Source organism: Kogia breviceps, chromosome 18 (genome assembly GCF_026419965.1).
Source record: "Kogia breviceps isolate mKogBre1 chromosome 18, mKogBre1 haplotype 1, whole genome shotgun sequence".
NCBI classification, from domain to species: domain Eukaryota; kingdom Metazoa; phylum Chordata; class Mammalia; order Artiodactyla; family Physeteridae; genus Kogia; species Kogia breviceps.
The window spans coordinates 13,951,634-13,975,130 of NC_081327.1; the positions used below are offsets into that span (position 1 = coordinate 13,951,634).

The 23,497-nt window shown below is 37.5% G+C and overlaps 1 protein-coding gene across 4 annotated transcripts in view; it reads right to left on the minus strand.

Annotated features, from left to right (window-relative positions):
- Window positions 1-4,094: 4,094 nt before the first annotated feature.
- ZFP82 (ZFP82 zinc finger protein) overlaps window positions 4,095-23,497 on the minus strand; it is a 43,004-nt gene continuing 23,601 nt past the window's right edge. Inside the window, exons 2-5 of one of the 4 annotated variants that reach the window (XM_059045043.2) lie at window positions 19,873-19,958; window positions 18,286-18,412; window positions 16,368-16,460; window positions 4,095-6,242 (exon numbers count right to left, since the gene is read on the minus strand). In XM_059045043.2, coding sequence (XP_058901026.1) covers window positions 4,885-6,242; window positions 16,368-16,460; window positions 18,286-18,412; window positions 19,873-19,881 — 1,587 coding nt within the window. In that variant the 5' untranslated portion in view covers window positions 19,882-19,958 and the 3' untranslated portion in view covers window positions 4,095-4,884. Of the gene's footprint in view, window positions 6,243-16,367; window positions 16,461-18,285; window positions 18,434-19,872; window positions 19,959-23,497 lie in introns of all 4 variants that reach the window. The other 3 variants (XM_067019132.1, XM_067019134.1, XM_067019133.1) reach the window with 3 other exon arrangements.

Here is a 23,497-nt window from a genome sequence, read left to right on the forward strand (position 1 = left end):
TAAAGCTGTAATTGAATCATCTTTTGTGCCTCAATAATAACTGCTGATTCTATATTAATGGTCTTTTCAAAGAGCATATTCTTGGGTAAAATCTACTACTTTATTAACTATTCTTTTACTTTTAAAAAAATTATTTATTTATTTATTTTTGGCGACATTGGGTCTTCGTTGCTGCATGTGGGCTTTCTCTAGTTGCAGTGAGCAGGGGCCACTCTTCATTGCAGTGCACGGGCTTCTCATTGCAGTGGCTTCTCTTGTTGCGGAGCACAGGCTCTAGGTAGGCTCAGTAGTTGTGACTAAGTAGTTGGGCTTAGTTGCTCCGCAGCATGTGGGATCTTCCCAAACCAGGGCTTGCAACCGTGTCCCCTGCACTGGCAGGTGGATTCGTAACCACGGCACCCCCAGGGAAGTCCCTCTTCTACTTTTTAAAAATTGTACTCTTACTTTTATTGTATGAATTACTTCCTGCTATTTACCTTAATTTAAAAAAGGGGGGGGCTTCCCTGGTGGCACAGAGGTTAAGAATCCGCCTGCCAATGCAGGGAACAGGGGTTTGAGACCTGGTCCGGGAAGATCCCACATGCCAGGGAGCAACGAAGCCCGTGTGCCACAACTACTGAGTCTGCACTCTAGAGCCAGCGAGCCACAACTACTGAAGCCTACGCGCCTAGAGTCCATGCTCCACAACAAGAGAAGCCACCGCAATGAGAGACCCGTGTACCACAACGAAGAGTGGGCCCCGGTCGCTGCAACTAGAAAACACCCGCGCGCAGCAACAAGACTCAATGCAGCCAAAAATAAAATAAATAAATAAATAAATGTTTTCTGGGAATTCCCTGGCAGTCCAGTGGTTAGGACTCCGCACTTCCACTGCTGAGAGCCCGTGTAAAAAACACGTTTTCTGGCTTAAGTTAATGCTTTTTTTCCTCAACACTTTTGTCAACTGACTGCTATGTGACATGCACGGTATGTGTGGTAACAGGATCGTGAACTAATTGCTCAATCCAGGTTTTCTAAATGCATTAAGGTTGTTAATTTCCTACAAAGTAGAGCTTTGGTGGCTTCCCATAGATTTTTTAAAATTAATTTATTTAAATTATTTATTTTTGGCTGCGTTGGGTCTGTTGCTGTGCGCGGGCTTTCTCTAGTTGCGGTGAGTGGGGGCTTCTCATTGCGGTGGCTTCTCTTGTTGCAGAGCACGGGGTCTAGGCGCCTGGGCTTCAGAAGTTGTGGCTCATGGGCTCTGGAGCACAGGCTCAGTAGCTGTGGTGCATGGGCTTAGTTGCTCTGCGGCATGTGGGATATTCCTGGACCAGGGCTCGAACCCGAGTCCCCTGCATTGGCAGGTGGATTCTTAACCACTGCACCACCAGGGAAGCCCTTCCCACAATTTTTTATTTTTTTTTGCGGTACATGGGCCTCTCACTGTTGTGGCCTCTCCTGTTGGGGAGCACAGGCTCCAGAGGGCACGAAGCCGTGTCCCCTGCACTGGCAGGTGGACTCTCAACCACTGTGCCACCAGGGAAGCCCTTCCCACAAATTTTTATCTGTAGGGATCAAATTATCATTTATCACTAAGTGGTCTAAAATTTCAGATTTTCTACTGAAACAAAAACTTTATTATGGAAGTTTTCAAATATATGCAAAGGTAGTAAGAATAGCACAGTGAACCCTATGTACCCATTACCCGGCTTCAACAATTTACAGCATTTTTCTGATCTTGTTTCATCTATCCTTCCCATTTTTTCTTTAGTATTATAAAGCAAATCACACATATAATTTCATCCTTGAATACTTCAGTATGGCTCTCTAATGCATACGGATTTATACACACATACACACACCCACTCCCATGACATCATCATGCTTAATAAATGAATAATTATTTAATATAATTTAATACCCACTCTAGGTTTAGTTTTTCACAATAATGTAAAAAGTTGTCTTTTTAAAATTTGTCCAAATCAGGATTGTATTGCCTGTATTTTCTTATTTTCTGTATTCTTGATGCTCTGGCATTTGGGGACTTGATCTTGGAGAGACTACCGCTTCTAGGGCTAGCAAATTCCTTGACAAACGACCCTCCTGCAAGCATGCCATTGATATACAAACCAACCAATCCAAAGTCCACACCCCTTTATCAAACATCTTATCAAACTCTCATACGCCAAGCCAATATGCCTCCTACCCTAAATCACCCCAGGGCACTGGAGCTCAGAGTCCACAAAATTATTCAATCTACCCAGTCTTAAACTTGCTCAGTGTACCTACCTGGCATCACGTCACCCATTCCTTCCTGGGAAAACTCCAGTAAAGGTTGTGAGTCATGCTATGCCCTGTTCCGCCTTCTGCCTCCTAACAGGACTAGGTGCTCCTTCCATGTTCTCCTATGTATACTCGGTTCCTCGTGTTTGCAGAAATCTCCGTGTATAAGCGTCTTCCTTCATGATAATCATTTCCATGTCTTCGTGACTTACCATACCTGATTAAAGCAAATCCTGGGTACATTTTAACACAAGCATCTCAATACATTCCATTCATTGTATTTAATTAATATGTCTCAAGTCTCTTTTAATTTTTAAAATTCTGTTTTTATTCTCTTAACATGTATTGGTTAAGAAACTAGGCCTTTTATTTTGTGGAATTTCCCACATTCTGGATTTGGCTGTTTGCTTCTTTGTGTCATGAATTTGTACATTTATTTCCCAAGTTTCCTGTACACTGGTGGGTTCGGAGACTAAATTACACTTCTGAATCAATATTTTGGACAAGAATACTCCACAGGTAGTATACATCCATTGCATTACATCAAGAAGCACACAGCCTTGCTGATTTAATTTAGAGATGTTACTATAGGTAAGCGGGTGGTCATTCTGCTCTGTCCTATAAAATCTTCAAATAATCTCTCACCTAATGGTTTTCACATCCACTGATACCATCAAGATCCATTATTTCATAAATAAAAAGTGTGACTTTTTGGATTCTATCATTCCTTTGACCTTTATTAGCTAGAATTCTCTAATAATAAAGAACTTTCCTTCACCAACTTCTGGTTGTCTTGAAATATAGTTCATAAAGGAAAGGCAGGATAAATGCTCCATTTTCCCCCTTTATTTATTAATAAATGCCCTAATGTGCTCTGTAGCTGACCAATGCATCTTGTTAGGAAAAAAAAAAGCTATCACAGGCTACAGTAATCATGACAAAAGGACATAGGATCCAAATTGAGGGGATTCCCACTGGCCAAATGGAGGACAATTTGAGCACTTTTTTAAAAGGCTACAATGGATTTTAAAAAATTGATGCTGGACTTATAATATAGGTGATTTTAAATTTCTAAATAGTTTCTTTTTATCTTATTCTTTGTTAATTTTATGTATTTAATTGAAGTATAGTTGATTTACAACATTATGTTAGTTTTAGGTGTACAGCACAGTTATTTGGTTACATATACACATGTATATGTATATACATACATATGGTGTGTATATATATATATTCATACATACAGTGAATATATATACATATATTCTTTAAAAAAATTATTTTCCATTATAGGTTATTACAAGATATTGAATATAGTACCCAATGCTATACAGTAAATCCTTATTGTTTATCTGTTATATATGGTAGTATGTTATCTGTTAATACCATACTCCTAATTTAATTTATCCCCCCACTTCCCCTTTGATAACCATGTTTGTTTTCTATGTCTGTGAGTCTGTTTCTGTTTTGTATATAAGTTCATTTGTACTACTTTTAGTTTCCACATACAAGTGATACAATATTTGCCTTACTCTGCCTGACTTACTTCACTTAGTATGACAATCTCTAGGTCCATCCATCCTCTGTTAATTTTAAATCAAATTTATAGAGGCCAGAGAATATAGATTGTAGAATATCTTCTTTTTTATGAAAAAACTGAAAAAGGATTTCTCACTTTCACTATTTTAACAAGAATAAGTTATCTGACATTCAATAATGGATGAGTGTTGGTGGAAGGCATTTCTATATTCACTGTGCCCATAGTCTTTCATATGGATTTTCAAGAAAGTAATATTAATGATGATAATAGTAAAACAATAGTTAGTAGCTTAAAACAACAACCATTTAATTATATCTCATGATTTTGTGGGTCAGGAATTTGGGCAGGGGCTCAGTTGGTAGATTTTTCTGTTCTACATGGCATCAACTGAAGTTATTCACTGGCATTGAGCTGATGGCTGGTTCGGAGGATCCAAAACTATTTCACTCAAATGTCTGGTGTTTTCATGGACAATCTGGAAGACTGGGCACAGCAGAGTGCCTCTCCTTCTCTATGTAGTCTCAGGGCCTTTCCATGTGGTCTCTTCAGCAGAGTAGCCAGACTTTTTAACGTAACAGTTCAGGTCTGAACTTGAGAGAGTATTCCAAGAGATGAGGCAAAATCTACCAGTAAAGTCTGGGTCCAGAAACTAGCACAGTAGTACTTCTGCTATTCTACTGGTCAAAGTAGTCACAGTCTGCCCAGATTCAAAGGGAAAGGATGTGGATTCCACATCTTGATGGGTGGAGTACCAAAGAATCTGCAGTAATCTTTATTCTGCCACAGTATTATAATTTTATAAATGAAGAAATTATAGCATCAAGCAGTTAAACATTCTGTTCAATACAACACAGGTAGGAAAGTGATGGGCTACAAATGATGATAAGTGTCTTTCCTACATTTGGTATATTAATAGGATTAGTTTCTAGAATGAACGTAAAGATTCTCAGGTCTGAGTGATGGTGGAATATATTAAATTAACACATTCTTTTAATGATATAAACCCCGTTATGCCAAGTCAGGTGCATGGAGGAAGCAAAAGGAACTAATTACTACATTCATAGACTAAAAAGGCTTTCTTATATTTTTACATTATGAATTTTTAGATGATGGGTAAGGTGTGAATGTTGTCTAAAGGCCTTCTTACATTCCTTACATTCATAGGGTTTCTCACCAGAATGAATTCTCAGATGCTGAATAAGAGATGAATTAAGCCTAAAGGCCTTCCTACATTCCTTACATTCAAAGGGTTTTTCACCAGTATGAATGCTCTGATGTAGAGTAAGTTTTTGGCGCAATCTAAAGGCCTTCCCGCATTCCTTACATTTATAGGGTTTCTCACCAATATGAATACTCTGATGTTGTGTAAGTTGTGAGAGTAGTCTAAAGGCCTTCCCGCATTCCTTACAGTCATAGGGTTTTACACCAATATGAATACTCTGGTGTGAAATAAGTTGTGAGTAACGACTAAAGGCTTTCCAGCATTCCTTACATTCATAAGGTTTCTCACCAGTATGAATTCTGTGATGTAGAATAAGATGATAACCACGACTAAAAGTCTTTCCACATTCTTTACATTCATACGGTTTCTCACCAGTATGAATTCGCTGGTGGAGTGTCAGTTGCTGTCGTACTCTAAAGGCCTTCCCACATTCTTTACATTCATAGGGTTTCTCACCAGTATGAAGTTTGTGATGTACCCTAAGGCCAGAGCCACACAAAAAGGCCTTTCCACATTCTTTACATTCATAGAGTTTGTCAGCAATATTAAGCTTCTGATGTCGAGTAAGGTGTGCATACTGTCTAAAGGCCTTCCCACATTCTGTACATACATAGGGTTTCTCACCAGTATGAATCCTCTGATGGAGAGTAAGTTGTCCCCGAACTCTGAAGGCTTTCCCACATTCTTTACATTCATAGGGTTTCTCACCAATATGAATTTTTTGATGTACTCTAAGGTCTGGGCCACATATGAAAGATTCTCCACATTCCTTACATTCATAGAGTTTTTCACCAGAATGAAGTCTCTGATGTCGAGTAAGATGTGCAGTCTGTCTAAAGGCCATCCCACACTCCTTACATTCATAAGGTTTCTCACCAGTATGAATTCTGTGATGAAAGGTAAGTTGTTGGCGTACTCTAAAGGCCTTCCCACATTCCTTACATTCATAGGGTTTCTCGACAAAATGAATTCTCTGATGTGAAGAAAAAGATGACTGTTTTTGGTAAGAGGATACTTTTTGAGATGTAATTTTCACTTGATTGAAATATTCCTCTTGTCCTTCAAATTTTCTTTTGGACTCCCAATCATTTTTTAAAATGAGTCTCTTAAGGCCATAGTTTTTAATTCTTTCCATTACTTTCCACTGGGATAAGTTTATTTCATGAATGTCGTTTTCTGAAGATAACTTCTTGGTCTCATAGTTGGTCTCCAACTCTGAAAGAAAACAAGAGAGCAAACATGCAGTTCTCTTTTTCTAAAATAAGTAAAATTTCTACAGTAGAAGTAAAAGACAACCAAAGTTCCACCCAATGAAATTCTAAAACCAGTTACATAATTAAAAAAAAAAAGAAAAGGCAACACCAGGAAAATGAGAGTTCATGCAGGAAAATAAGATTAGTGACTAAGTAAATATTTTAAGTCAGTGGTTCTCAAACTGAAACATGAATCAGAATCACAAGGGAGCTTGTTACAAATACTATGATTTAGACACCACCTAAACCACTTGGATCAGATTCTACATTCCTCAGCAGTCCTATATTTAATATTCTCCATACGATGATTTTGATGGAAATGAAAGGTTGGGAATTCATACTTAAATTCTTTCAACAATTTCTCTTTATTCTTAGAATAAAATCAAACTTGTTAAAAGGCCTCTGTTTACCTATAACACATCATCTCAAACCACTGTTCTCTTTACTGCTACCTGGAGAGGCCTCTTTTCAGATCTTAGAACACGTTCCCACTTACTTCCATTGGACTTTTCAGTCTGCTCTATTTCCCCACAAATCTTCTGTTTAGGCTCTTTGCATGGCTGGCTCCTTCTCACTCTGAGGTCTTAGATTAAGTTACTTACTCTATGGCTGAAACTACTGACAGTACTTAAAGCTATGTGCTTATTATACAGTTGACCCTTGAACAACATGGGTTTGAACTGTGCAGATCCACTATACATGGACTTTTTTCAATAAATATACAAACATATATGTGTAGAACATCATGTGCAAGACTTGTATTGAAGTGGATAACCTATCCTTACATAGGCATAAGGTGAGTGATATTTAATATAAAATTAATAATGTGTTAGCTTTCTTACTGTTTTACAACTTAGCTTTCAAAGAATTACATTACTATACAGTGTGCTTCTCTCTCTTGTGATTGGATAAACTTCATATCAGCCTATCATCACAGGTAAGTGGTTTTTAAGAAAATGTAACAATGTTTCCAATACTGTTTTATAAATGTGTCTGTAATATTTTATGCCATAAAAGTTTTATGCTGATTCATTCATTACTGTATAGGCTAGGCTACCGTGAAGCATTCATATTGATTACACTAGGTTACCGTAAAGCAATCATATTGCTGCTTCTTCATTACCAATGCATGAGTCATTATATCTCTAAATAAATATAAATTTTATTCACATTATCTTTTCATTTCTGATGTCCAGTGTTAGTAATACATATAATACATAATGTGTTTGTCATATAAGACAATATTGATGTAGGTACTGACAGAAAACTTATCTTAGAAACAGACAACATAAACTTATGGTATCAATAAATACAGTACAGTACTGTAAATGTATTTTCTCTTCCCTGTGATTTTCTTAATAACATTTTCTTTTCTCTAGCTAACTTTATTATAAGAAAACAGTATATAATATATATAACATATGTGTTAATCAACTATTTATGTTATTGGTAAGGCTTCCGGTCAACAATAGGCTAATAAGTAGCTAAGTGTTGGGGGAGTCAAAAGTTATATGTGGGGACTTCCCTGGTGGTCCAGTGGTAAAGAATCTGCCTTCCAATGCAGAAGACACAGATTTGATCCCTGGTCAGGGAACTACGATCCCACATGCCACATGGCAACTAAGCCCATGTGCCACAACTACTGAGCTCATGCACCTCAAAAAAAGAGCCTGCATGCCACAAACTACAGAGCCCACATGCTCTGGAGCCCGCGCGCCACAACTAGAGAGAAAAACCCCATGCCACAGCTAGAGAGAAGACCGCATGCCACAAAGAAGACCCAACGGAGCCAAAAAAATAGAAAGAAAATAAATAAATAAAATAAATAAATATATTTTTTAAAGTTATACATGGATTTTTGCATACGTTGGGGGGGCAACACCCTAAACCCTGTGTTGTTCAAGGGTTAACTATATATCTGCATTGTTATTATACATATATTATATACAACATAGGTCTACATTGAAATAACCTATTTATTAATTTTTCCAATTGTTATTCTGCTTATTTTCTTACCCCTAAACCTCATTAAGGGCAGAAACAATCCCTGCTTTACTCTCCATTAAATAATAAATCCAGAGCACAAAACAGATTTCACTCATTTAATTCCTATATTTATATACTTATTCTGAATACATTTCTTGGCCTCTAACCTCTCACATCTTACTACAATGATTAAATGTTTTCTTTATTCATTCAAGCTAGCCCAGCTGACTATATAAATGAAAAATGGTGGTTGTATTTTCCTGTACATCCTTCCATTGCTTATACCCTTATTTATGCAGTATTCTCTACATTGCCATTCCCTCCTTCACATAGCTAAGGGTTGCTCTTTCTTTGTCTCCACATCACAACAAAAACATTGAGAAACTCTATGTACTTCAGCTCCCTTTAAGCTTATTCTATTACTCATCCATTTTGCAAATGCTGAGTGGGTTTTGTTCCTTCATCCCCTTATTCTGGTCTCCTCCCTTCCGTCCCCTCAGAGGCAAGGCCATTCCTTATTTCCTAGAAATGTGACTTTCAGACAGGAAAACATGTTTATACCTTATTGAAGTTTATGAAATCCTTAGCAAAAAAAAAAAAGACATAATTTGTAAGTAACTCATTAATAGTCAAAGGGTTTTGTAGTAACTTGAGTGTGAAGAACTTGCTAACAAAGGTCATGATAGATGGAAACCAGAGGATGGTAAGCCAGGAGGAGAAATAGCCAGAGGGGAATTTAAGCGCTGAATGAGCTGTATATGAGAGAAGAAAATGATGATGTTTTCAAGTATTATAATATAGTCTGTAGAAGAAAGCTGAAATCATATAGTTTCTACTAAAACTGGGAATTAATAATAACAACAAAAAAGTAAATCCACTTGGAATTTTAGAAGTCTATCTTAAATAACTCTTAGATCAATAGAGAAATAAGATCCCAAATGGTATTTGTTTAAAGAAAACAATAGTAACAATAAAAAAAACCCTACATTAAATTACCTGTAACCACAGTGTTTAGAAGAAAATTCAGAAACTTAAATACATGGGACTTCCCTGGTGGCACAGTGGTTAAGAATCCACCTGCCAATGCAGGGGAAACGGGATCGATCCCTGGTCCGGGAAGATCCCACATGCCGTGGAGCAACTAAGCCCCTGCGCAACTACTGAGCCTGCACTCTGGAGCCTGAGAGGCACAACTACTGAAGCCCATGCGCCTAGAGCCCGTTCTCTGCAACAAGAGAAGCCACTGAAATGAGAAGCCTGTGCACCACAACGAAGAGTAGCCCTCATTCACCGCAACTAGAGAAACCCTGTGCACAGCAATGAAGACCCAACACAGCCAAAGATAAATAAATTTACTTTTTTAAAAAATCTTAATACATACAGCAAAAAATGAAAGAAAAAATTAACTAAAAATCCCATTCAAAAATATTAGAAAAGCAAACTGAAGCAAAGCAGAAAAATATATAAAAGCAGAATCAGAATAGTTAGAAAACAGAAATAAAGAACTAACACACAAATTAAAACCAGATTCTTTTTTTTATAAATGAATCAGAAAAACAGATAACCATTAGTTAATATAATAAAAATAGCAAGAACACACAGGCATAGAAATTTTTAAATGGCAAAGTGAAAATAATCATGATTAAATACAGAACATAGTTGGAAGAAAGATTACTTTGCCAATAAGTTTTAAAACACAGCTAAAATGAATAATTTTCTAAGAAAATATAATTTACCAAAACTGACCACAAAAGAGATACAATGTTTCAACAGATTAATTTCCATAAAGCAAATAGAGATTGTAGTCAGACATACCATCTCCTTCTTCAAGGAAACAGCTTAAAAAGGTTACTAAAGCTTTAAAGAACAGGCCATACAAATTCTGTTTAGACTGAGAACTAAGAAAAAGGAGGACTTCCAAACTATTTTCATGATGTAATAATATCATACTAAATCCTGTTCATAAAAAGAAAACTACACACCAGTTTTCTGAAAACTGATGTAAAAATTCTAAGCATCTAATAAAACACTGTGTCAAAAGACCCAGAGTGGCAGGGACATATACACACTACCAAATGTAAATTAGATAGCTAGTGGGAAGCTGCCGCATAGCACAGGGAGTTCACATCTGTGCTTTGTGACCACCTAGAGGGGTGGGATAGGGAGGGTGGGAGGGAGGGTGATGCAAGAGGGAAGAGATATGGGAACATATGTATATGTATAACTGATTCACTTTTTTGTAAAGGAGAAACTAACACACTATTGTAAAACAGTTATACTCAAAAAAAGATGTTAAAAAAAAAAAAAAAAAGACCCAGAGTTGTTTATTCAAAGAATGTTAAAGAGGTCCAGTATGGGGTAATCTATTAAGATCATTCAACACATTTAATACAGCTGAGGAAAAGGAAAAATAAAAATCACATGATCGGGGACTTCCCTGGTGGTCCAGTGGCTAAGACTCTGTGCTTCCTAAGCAGGGGGCCCGGGTTCTATCCCTGGTCAAGGAACTAGATCCCACATGCTGCAACTAAAGATCCTGCATGTGTCAACGAAGATCCTGCATGCCGCAACTAGGACCCGGAACAGCCAAATAAATATATTTTTTAAAATATTTATTTATTTGGCTGTGCTGGGTCTTAGTTGTGGCTCACTGGCTCCTTACTTGAGGCATGTGAACTCTTAGTTGTGGCATGCATGCGGGATCTAGTCCCCTAACCAGGAATTGAACCTGGGCCCCCTGCATTGGGAGCTAGGAGTCTTAACCACTGTACCACCTGGGAAGTCCCAATATATTTTTTTAAATTCACATGATCAACTCCATAGATGCTGAAAAGGCAACTAAAAAAGGGAAACATTCCTGATTTTTCAAAAAAGCTCAATAAAGGAGAAATAATTGCCTCCCTAAAATGATAAAATATATATTACCTTAATAAAAAGACAGCTTTGGAGTTATTAGTCAAGACACTTAAATATCAGAAAAAAATGAGTAGTAGTCTTGAGAATTTAAAAGAAGAGATAAAACTGTATTTTCAGATGATAATTCATAATAGGAAAACTTAAGAGGTTTAAATAATATAAATGATAAAATTTAATAAGGTAGGAGGATATAAAAAACAAAAACTAATAGCCTTTATACATACATTTAATAATAAAATATGATGGAGAAAAAAGGATTCCAGTCACAACAGTTTCAAGAGTAAACTTAAAATATATATATAACTTTTATGAAGAAAACACTGAAACACTCATGAAGCATCTGGCATTAGATTTTCTAAAGATATCACACACGAAATCACAAGAGGGAGATTACTCTGCACAAGGGGACAGTGGTCTATCAAGGGTGTTCATGCTGAGAAGCTGAGCAGGTATGGAGACAATGGCAAACAACAGGGCAAATTCTGTATTCAAAGTAGCCAGGTATATCGAATCCTGCTGATTATCACCCCTGGGACAGATAGCAACTTCTGCTGTCTGCCTGCAGAGTAGGCAACAGATATGCGGGCTAGAGCATGAGAGACAGGCCAGTGGCTGGTCACGTCCAGGGGATATGGCCACCTCCACAGGCCCAGTTGACAAAGCAAATCTATCTCAAAAGAGTTAACTGTGTTTGTTCCAAACAAGTTTAGTCCAGTTTCACATTTTCCTGAAAGTACCCAATTTAATTAAACAATATGTAAACTTATAAGTAACTATGAGAAGAGATTGGTTCTATGAAAATGAAATTGAACACTTTGGAAAAACTGGTCATAAATACATTGTTAAAAATCATGGCTGGGCTTCCTGGTGGCGCAGTGGTTGAGAGTCCACCTGCCGATGCAGGGGACACGGGTTCGTAACCTGGTCCAGGAAGATCCCACATTCCACAGAGTGGCTGGGCCCATGAGCCATGGCCACTGAGCCTGTGCATCCAGAGCCTGCACTCCGCAACGGGAGAGGCCACAACAGTGAGAGGCCCGCATACCACACACACACACACAAATCATGGCTAACAGGGACATCCCAGGCAGCCCAGTGGTTAAGACTCCGTGCTCACAATGCAGGGGGTACAGATTTAATCCCTGGTCGGGGAACTAAGATCCTGCATGCCACATAGCACAGCCAGAAAAAAAAAAAAGCAAAAACAAAACATGGCTAACAAAAACTAAGTGTGGGAGGGACAACAGTAAAAAATGGGGAAAACATAATAATCAAGAAGTGTTCTGTACTTGTTGCAAATTTGGTTCTTGTTCTACTTAAAATATTTTTAACTAGAAATAGTAATAGACTATAAATTGTATGTGTGGTTTAGATGAAAAATTAAATAAGAGACACAATGGAAAGAAAGCCTTAGACACATGTCAAGTATTGACAAAGAGCTACATTTTAATGTTGAGAGTAAAAATATTACTTTTATGGTATGTACATAAAATATCTAACCCATTTTTATGAATAAACAAACCAAATACCAGTCCCAATTCTGTTGGACCAAAGGATTTCTATTCTATTACACAATGCTGATGAGAATATAGAAAAATATAAGCCCTTTCTTTGATCACTTGAAAATATATAAATATAAAAAATCACAAATGTGATTCCCCCGTTTTCAGAGAACCAGCTTTAATTAAAGGGAAAATGTCACATAAATTACCTGAACTTAGCACTTAGTCTGTTTAGGCATTTTATTATTAACCACCTTGCTTTGTTGATACAAGAAAGACTAGGATATAGAAGATTTGGTTCCAAGGTAATCCTATTTGCATTTCAACACTGTGGACAGAGTACAAAGATCTGAAAATAATAAAACCTAACATCCAAGGAAGTGTACTTCTGAAGTATCCATTTTAGTCACATCCTGAATAAGGCCATAGTGAATGCTACCGTTGAATAATCCTCATTCTATTCATGATCATCTTTCTGATTTCACTGAGGAAATAATAGAAGAATATGCTGTCCTCTCTCCACTACCCAGACCAACTTACTTGCATTCATAACTACATTGTTTTTGCTTTAATTCTCTCTTGTTCCCTGGATCCTATCCCCTTCCTCCACCCCCACTTCAAGGACACTGCTTCCAAATTTATGCTTTCTCTACTGCATCAATTTCCCCCACCTACAGAATCATTCCCATGGGCACACAAACATGGTCTATAATTGCACACCATACACTACACTGCTTATAACCCAAATCCCCAGTGTAACTACCAACTCTATTTCCCAGCTTCCCTTCATACATACTTCTTCCAGAGTTGTCTTACACCCATCTCATCACTGCCTTATCTACTCTTTTTTTTTTTTGCGGTACGCGGGCCTCTCACTGTTGTGGCCTCTCCCATTGCAGAGCACAGGCTCCGGACGCACAGGCTCAGTGGCCATGGCTCACGGGCTCAGCTGCCCCGCGGCATGTGGGATCCTCCTGGACTGGGGCACGAACCCGTGTCCCCTGCATCGGCAGGCGGACTCTCAACCACTGCACCACCAGGGAAGCATGTTACCTACTCTTATTAAGTCACTCCAATCAGGTTTTCACCCTGACTCCACTAAAATCACTCTTGACAAGGTCACCAGCATTCTACATCGTGCCTGAATCTGGGGTCAATTCTCATCCTCATTCTCTACTCCTTCCATTTTGAAACATTTTCTTTTGTTTTTATCAGTGGCTGCTCCTTCTGCATGTCCTTTGAGGCCCCCTCTTTCTAACGTCTGAATAGGGGAGTACCCCATGAATCAGTCTTTAGCCCTCTTCTCTTTATTGCTTTCTTCTTCCTGCATGTGTTCCTTAGATGAACACATCCAGACCCATGGATTTCAATTTTAACCATAAAGTGAAGACACCCAGATGGACATCAGGCTGTAACCTCTCCCTGAGCTCCATGTGTATATACATATTCAGCTGCGTACTCAACATCTAAAACTGGAAAAGTAAAAGACAATTCAGGGCTTCCCTGGTGGCGCAGTGGTTGAGAGTCTGCCTGCCAATACAGGGTACACGGGTTCGTGCCTCGGCCTGGGAAGATCCCACATGCCGCGGAGCGGCTGGGCCCGTGAGCCATGGCTGCTGAGCCTGCGCGTCTGGAGCCTGTGCTCCGCAACAGGAGAGGCCACAGCAGTGAGAGGCCCGCATACCACACACAAAAAAAAGAGAGACAATTCAAACTTAAAATATCCAAAACAGAAACTCTCAGCGTCTACCTGCCAACCTGCTCTTCCTGTTTTCCCTACCTCAGTAAATTGTGCTTCCATTCACCTAGCTGTTCAAGCTAACACCCTTATCTCCTCCTTTGATATGTCTTTCTTACTTACTGCATTTATAAGTCCATCAGCATGTTCTTTTGGCACTCCCTTCATACATAACCTGAGTCTAACAGCTTCTTACGACCTCCTACTGCTGCTAGCTTTATCCAAACCACCATTACTTTCAGTCTGAACTGAAACTGCTTCCACACTGGTCCTTCCTACTTTTGCACTTGACCAGAGGGATCATTTTAAAACAGAAAGCAGACTATAGCTTCCAATTTCTCTTAATGATTATATTATATGGCCCTTGACTAACTCTGATCTCATCTCTTATTGTTTTCCCTTCCTCTCCCCCATGTTCTAGCCATAATGGCTTTCAAACATGCAAAGCTAACTTCTTCCTTAGGCCTTTTCTATCTGCTCAGAATGCTCTTCCTCTAGAGTCAAATGGCTTGAGTCCTTACTTCACATCTCTCCTCAAATACCATCTCCTCAAAAAAACCTTCCTTCATTTGTCCACTTTTCTATATGCATTTAGACTTCAATAAAACTTAACTAAAAGGAAGAAAGAAACAAAGAAAGAAAAGAAAAGGAAAAAAATAATGACCTTGTTTAAGATGTCTAACTTTGAATCAACAGTTGTTATTTTGGCTAAATATTTCCTGACTAAACTGATATTATCTTATTCACTTGGAACCACTGTATTTCATTATTTTTGTAGTATTAACAGTTGTAAATATCATTTAATCAGATGATAGAAAGTAAGTTAGGATTGGGAAAAACAGCTTATTTTTCTTTCCTTTGGTAGAAAGTGAATAAGAAGATATAACCTTATAAAACAGTATGGGCACCGAAATGGCTCTGGTGTTACAAAAGAACTTTTAGCCTAAAATTGAGTCTCCTCTGTCAGACCTGAATATAACACAGAGCAAAATATAAAGTGACAACATATATCTCTATATCAAGAATTTTAAGGATCTTTCTTTAACAAAAGGTCCAAAGAGAGATGAAAATAGCATAGAGGTATAAGCTAAACCAAGGGATCATATTCCATATAGTCTATTACATTCATGTTTCTTCCCGATGTGAAGGTAGATATATACATACATGGAAAAAGGTAAATAAAAATGATATTCTGTAAACTAAGGATCTATCTTCTAGAGTAATTCACATGAAACTTCAGTTACTGATAAAACGTATGATATTATTACCACGTCAAGAACACTCATCTCCATAGTCTTCTATTTCCCATTTTAAATTTTATGAAAAAAGTTAGGGAAGAAAGGCTTTCCTGACCATAACTAAAACAGTTTTCCCATCCCATACCATTCTCTATTCCCTTACTGTGCTTACCTTTATTCATAGTACGCTCTTATTACCTAACATTATATTTTCTATTTACTTACAGTTACTATGTTTCTGTAAATCAGGGTAAATCCTCATAGGGACAGGGATTCTAATGGTTTTATTTACCACTGTATTGATGGTGTCCAGCATAGTGCCCGGCTCAGAGCCCAGTTGGTCACTCGATCTATCTATCTGTCTGCCTATCTATCTATACATGCAAAATAAGAAATCAAAATATAGATAGAATAATATTGGGAACAGAGAGCACCTTTCCATACCTCATGTCCCCTTCAAAGGGGAGGAAAATTAGAGAGGACAACAACAATAAAAAAAAGGAGAGTGGTAAATAGGATACAGCAGTACTATTAGTAACCCCAGCTAAGTTCTTAATTTGCTCCCAGGGTCTCAGACCTTTCCTCCTTAGGCCATGGTCTTTCAAAGTGGGTTTTCGAAACAACATCAGAAGGGTCTGCCTCTTCCCTAACTAGCAGGGCAATTTTCTCTGGTGATGATTTCCCCTACCTTATTGGCCCTCACTTACCTGAATACTGTCTTCTTTCTTTCCTCACTACTTTCCAGGGCTCTTTTCCTTGCTCCAATAAGGAAATCACATCTGGTTTAGAAACAAAGCATCCTGGACAGAAGAAAAGAAATATAAGGTAACATGGAAATAAAAAATAAATTCAAAATTACTTTGATTCAGTCTTGGTTAAATTTTTAATAAACTATAGGTCAAATGGTAATTGATAAAGACTTTAGAACAAAGAAAAGTGAGATGATTAAAAAATATCATGTTAATATTACATAAGAAATGGAGATTGCAGAGGGAGGGAAAAGGTCTTATTTTCATTTATATTCACATAAATACTCCTTTTCTTGAGAGCAATAGTGGTTGACAGATGTCTTCGTTCAAATTTTGCCTTTGCCATAACCCAGTAGTGTGACCTTGGACAAGTTACCACTATGCTTTATTTTCCTCACCTATAAAATAGGGATAATTATAGTACCTATCATACATGATTGTTGTGCAGGTTATATTAATATATATCCATATCTAAGCATTGCCTAGAATATACACTAAGTGCTACATATATTTTATTAGCTATTATTTACTATAATTGTTTTTTTAACATTTTATTGGAGTATAATTGTTTTACATTGTTGTGTTAGTTTCTGCTGTATAACAAAGTGAATCTGCTATACGTATACTTATATCCCTATATCCCCTCCTTCTTGCGTCTCCCTCCCACCCTCCCTACCCCACCCCTCTAGGTGGTCACAAAGCACCGAGCTGATCTCCCTGTGCTATGCAGATGCTTCCCACTAGCTATTTTACATTTGGTAGTGTATATATGTCCATGCCACTCTCTCACTTCGTCCCAGCTTACCCTTCCCTCTCCCTGTGTCCTCAAGTCCATTCTCTATGTCTGCATCTTTATTCCTGTCCTGCCCCTGGGTTCATCAGAACCTTTTTTTTTTTTAGATTCCATATATATGTGTTAGCATATGGTATTTGTTTTTCTCTTTCTGACTTACTTCACTCTGTATGACAGACTCTAAATCCATCCACTTCACTACAAATAACTCAATTTCGTTTCTTTTTATGGCTGAGTAATATTCCATTGTATATATGTGCCACATCTCCTTTATCCATTCATCTGTCAATGGACACTTAGGTTGCTTCCATGTCCTAGCTATTGTAAACAGTGCTGCAATGAACATTGTGGTGCATGACCCTTTTTGACTTATGGTTTTCTCAGGGTATATGCCCAGTAGTGGGATTGCTGGGTCATATGGTAGTTCTATTTTTGGTTTTCTAAGGAACCTCCATACTGTTCTCCATAGTGGCTGTATCATATAATTGCTATTTTAATGAGAGGAAAATAAGAAGTTTCCTGAGGCATTTACTGTTTTTTCTTAGGATATTCATACGTTACATGCAAAGTTCTTGGATTTTTAACTTTTAATCATAAAAGTAGGTTGGAGTGAATATGTTTGTTTATTAATATGACATGAGTTCTCTTGAAATGTAAATAAATCCGGTTGATACCACTTACCACTAAAAAAATTATGTGTTCATCTGAGAGTTAGAGAAAAACCAAGATATAAGGTCTAGCTATTTTCCGTATAGGTATACCAACAAATAACAAAACACCTATAGCAATTCTGAGTTCAGATACAAAGTGAAGCCTGCTTTCTTTGACACTGGTAAGGTTGTAAATCACCCAGATTTCAAACCGAGTCCTTTCATCATTAAGGAAGGCCTGAAGGTCACATAAGGATGGGAAAGATGCTTATTGAAGGTGCTCACTTCCAAACAAAAAAATCTCAAACCATTCCCTTAAGAACATGGAGCAGAAATTTAGATAGTTTCTTGAAAGATATTCCTGAAATTTCCAGAGAAGAAAGCTAATTTTGCAGAGAACAGGGTCTAAATTTCTAGAGGCAGATAACCTTACCCAATGAGACCAAGTTGCTGTAGTTCTCCAACATTACATCTCTATACAAATCCCTCTGTTCCAAGTCCAGGTAGTCCCACTCCTCCTGAGAGAAATCTATGGACACATCACTGAACATCACTGATCCCTGAAATGACAAACCATACAACTGAAATTAAAGAATATTTGTTTTAAGATGGGAGAAAAAAATGGAAGAGATACTGCAGGAAATGGATCATAGAGCAAGCAAACAGGCTTGGGCTGGAAGCCTGTAACACAGTAGTTAGGAAATGAGTGTGCTTGAAGCAGGATGCCTATATGTTCCTGAAGGATTCTGTTGCTACAGATACAGCCTCTTGTATACTCTAGCATATCTTAACTATCCAAACACATTTGGGAAAAAATAATAATCAGTATGTATGTACGTATGTATGTATTTATTTATTTATGCTGTGCCAAGTCTTAGTTGTGGCATGTGGGATCTTTAGTTGCAGTATGCAGACTTCTTAGTTGCAGCACGTGGACTCTTAGTTGTGGCATGCATGCGGGACCTAGTTCCCTGACCAGGGAGCAAACCTGGGCCCCTTGCACTGGGAGTGTGGAGTCTTAACCATTGGACCACCAGGGAAGTCCCTCAGTTTTCTAATTAAATGAAATACTGTGTATAAGCCTTCTGCCTGTTATATGTCTCCCTCACAAATTCTCAAAAAATGTGTTCTTCCACCCTTTCCCCTTAAAGAACAGATTTTTTAAAAAAAGTTTTCCTATGATATCTCTATGTTGGAAAAGGATTTGAATACAATTAAAACTTTCTTCCAAGTTCATCATTGAATCAGATCATAAGCATTTCCCCATTTGTGACAAATTCTTTAATGAAATTTTAAAAATTGGTTGTATAATAGTCTATGCAATAGATATCTGCATGATCTTCTTATCTATCATTTTCCATGCCTCACTATATGCATTCCTTGTTCCTGAGTTAGAGGATACTGATGTAGATTCTGGATACTGGTGATCCAGAATCACAAAGATGTCATTCTAGACTAGCTCATTCTGTTCCAATATAAATGGTATACAACTCTTAGGGATTTCCAGAGAAGATACTTGATCTCTCTGCATTCAAGACCCAACCATAATCCTACCTAGTCCTAAAAGCCTCATAAAGCATGAGATCTCACCATGTACTGAGGCTGAGGTCAACCAACAGCAAATCTTACCTACTTGGAAGACTCAAGTTTGGAAAAATTTAGCGTTTTCCCATGAGCAGTCAAATGGGCCCATACTCTCACAACTACTCAAAAGAGATGGTGAAACGTCTCCCAAAAGGGATTTCATTTCTGCCCCCACTGCAGCTTTTAGCAGAAGACTGAGCACATAAGACTGAGCACATATAAGAGATGCTGAATGATTTGTTCAATGAATACAAGAACAATGACTGGAAAAAAGAGAACTCACAAGAAGGGCATTGTACTATTTACTTGGCCTCATCTCTCACTGGATTTGGAGGAAATGGGTCCTAAGATGGGGCTCTGATAATTAAGAAGTTTCAGGATAAAGAAATGTTTATAGGACTTTAACTTCCAGAAGGTGAAAGGAACAGCAACTTACATGGGCCATGGTTTAGAAATTCAAGAACTGGTCAGTCCTCCTTGGGGTTTACTTGCCTGGAGAAGCACAGTTCACAGAGGCCAGAGCTAGGGGGAGAAAAAGGGGGCCATGAGATAGGCCTCAGAACTCTCAAAATGACTCAGTTTAATATATTCTTTCCCCTCCCTGGACCTCACCACCACACCCCCAAACCACCACCCCCCAACACACACACGGAAATTTGAGGAAGTACGGACAAATCTAATACCTACTTATAAATTTCAGGGCTGATAAGGGACCACATCATCTAAACCAGAATCTCTTTCAAAACCTCACAAGCCTGCTTAAATTAAATAGATACAAAGAGAGAAATTCATAGGACCAATGCTAGCAGCCGTTACCACTGAGAAATTACTGCACTGGCAGCCCTGCCTGCCTGTAGTCAGAACAATAACTTACAGACTCCTCTGGGCTCATCACTATTTTCAATCAGAATCATCCACTTTGCTTTCCTGGCTGACTTCATTTGTCATTCTGTTTCTTACAACCTAGGCTGAAGCGGTGTGGATTCATGTTCTCAGCAGTTAGACAATAACACATACCTATTTATCAAGACTTTTCACAAGAAAATGAAATAAAAGGCATCCAAACTGTCTCTAATTTGCAGACGTGATATTATATATAGAAAATCCTAAGGACCCCACAGAAAAACTGTTAGAATAAAACAATTCAGTAAAGTTGCAGGATACAAAATCAATTTACAAAAATCAGTTGCATTTATATCTACTAATAATGAACTATAAGAAAGAGAAATTAAGAAAACAATCCCATTTATAACTGCATCAAAAGAATAAAGTAACTAGGAATATATTTAACCAAGGAAGTTAAACAGACCTGTACACTGAAAACTATAAGACACTGATGAAAGAAACTGAAGATGACACAAATAAATAGAAAGATATTTAATGTTCATAAATTAGAAGAATAAATATTGTTAAAATGTCCATACTGATTAAATGCAATCTACAGATTAAATGCAATCTCTATCAAAATTCCATTGGAATATTCCACAGAACTAGAACAAACAACCCTAAAAGTTGTATGGAACCACAAAAGGCCCCAAATAGCCAAAGTAATCTTAAGAAAGAAGAAAAATGCTGGAGGTATCATGCTTCCTGATTTCAAACTATATTACAAAGCTACAGTAATTAAAACAACATGATATTGCCCCCCCAAAAAAAGAGCTATATAGGTCAATGGAACAGAATAGGGAGCCCAGAAATAAAACCCATGTGTACAAGATCAATTAATTTACAAAAAGGAGCCAAGATTATACAGTGGGAAAAGGACAGTCTCTTCAATAAATGCTGTTGTGAAAACCAGACAGCAACATGCAAAAGAATGAAACTGGACCACTATTTCATACCATACACAAAAATGAACTCAAAATGGATTAAAGACTTGAATGTTTAAGACCTGAAACCATAAAACTCCTTGAAGAAAACACAGGAGGTAAGTGCCTAGACATAGGTCTTGGTGATGATTTTTTGACACCAAAAGTAAAGGCAACAAAAGCAAAAATAAACAAGTGGGACTACATCAAACTGAAAAGCTTCTGCACAGCAAAGGAATCATCAACAAGATGAAAAGGCAACCTACTGAATAGGAGAAAATATTTGCAAATCATATATCTGATAAGGGATCAATTCCAAAATATATAAAGAACCCATATAATAGCAAAAAAAAAGATTCTTGATTAAAAAATGGGCAGATCTAAATAGATATTTTTCCAAAGAAGTCATAACAGATGGCCAACAGGTACATGAAAAGATGCTCAACATCACTAATTGTCAGGGAAACACAAACCAAAACCACAGTGAGATATCATCATACACCTGTTAGAATGGCTATTATCAAAAAGACAAGAAATAACAAATGTTGGCAAGAATGTGGAGAAAAGGGAACCTTTGTGCACTGTTGGCAGGAATGTAAATTGGTACAGCCATTATGGAAAACAGCATGAAGGTTTCTCAAAAAATTAAAAATAGACCTACCATATGATCCAGAAATTGCACTACTAGGTATTTTCTGAAGAAAATGAAAACACTAATTTGAAAAGATTTATGCACCCCCATGTTCACTGCAGCATTATTTACAACAGCCAAATTATGGAAACAAACTAAATGTCCATCGATGGATTAATGGATAAAGAAAATGTGAAACACACACACACAGGAATATTATTCAGCCATAAAAAGAATAAAATTTTGCCATTTTCAGCAACACAGAGGGACCTTGAGTGCATCATGCTAAGTGGAATAAGTCAGACAGAGAAAGACAAATACTGTATAATCTTGCTTATATGTAAAATCTAAAAAACACAAACAAACGAACTCTAACCAAGCTCAAAGATACAAAGAACAGATTAGTAGCTTCCAGAGATGGGGGGATGGGAGGGGTGGAGAGGGTGATATGGCTGAAGAGGGGGCAAAGGGACAAACTTCTAGTTTTAAAATTAATGTCATGGGTTATAATGTATAGTATGGTGATATAGTTTATATATATAATATAGTATTGCATATTTGAAAGTTGCTAAGAGAGTAGTTCTTATCACAAGAAAAAAAATTGTAACTATGTATGTCCACAGATGTTAACTAGACTTACCGTGATCATTTTGCAATATATACAAATATCAAATTCATTATGTTGTACACTTGAAACTAAAACAGTGTTCTATGTCAATTATACATCAATTTTAAAAAAAGAAGAGAAAAAAAGGACTTTTATACGATAGGTATTTTATATGTTAATTGTATCTGCAGGATTGCTATGCAGTATCGTAATTATCCTATCTATGCAATGGATCAGAAAATTCACACTAAAAGAAGTGAAATCACTTGCAGAAATTCAGTTAATAAGTAGCAAAGCTGCATTTGAATCCTTATTTTTCTAACCACAAAGTCAGCTCTCTTTCACCTCTAGCTCTTGCCCCTGAAACCCAGAATCTCTTGTCCCAGTGAGAGAAACATGAGGAGGTATGACTCACTAAAAAATAGAAATAACACATCAAATTACCTAAAGATATTAAACCTCATTTTAAGAGTACTGATGCCCATATTAACAAGTTTGTAAGGATATGCACATTCTAACATGTAGACTGCACAAAATTTAAAGTAGGTACAAGCAGCATTTAAACCATGAAAACCCTTTGATGCAGAAATTCTAACTTATAGGATTAAAGAAAATATTAAATAATTGTATATAGGGACAAAAATGTAAAAGTGTGCTGACAGACATTATTCCTAGGGGAAAATAGCTTTCCAGAACTGAAGCATCCTTCAGCAGGAATAGATTTAATAAATTATAAAGCATCCATAGAGTGAAAAAACTTTCCATTTAAAAATTATGATGTAGGGGTTCCCTGGTGGCACAGTGGTTAAGAATCTGCCTGCCAATGCAGGGAACACAGGTTCAAGCCCTGGTACGGGAAGATCCCACATGCCCCAGAGCAACTAAGCCCGTGCGCCACAACTACTGAGCATGCATGCCTAGAGCCCGCGAGCCACAACAAGAAAAGACCCCACAATGAGAAGCCTGTGCACCACAATGAAGAGTAGCCCCCACTCGCCACAACCAGAGAAAAGCC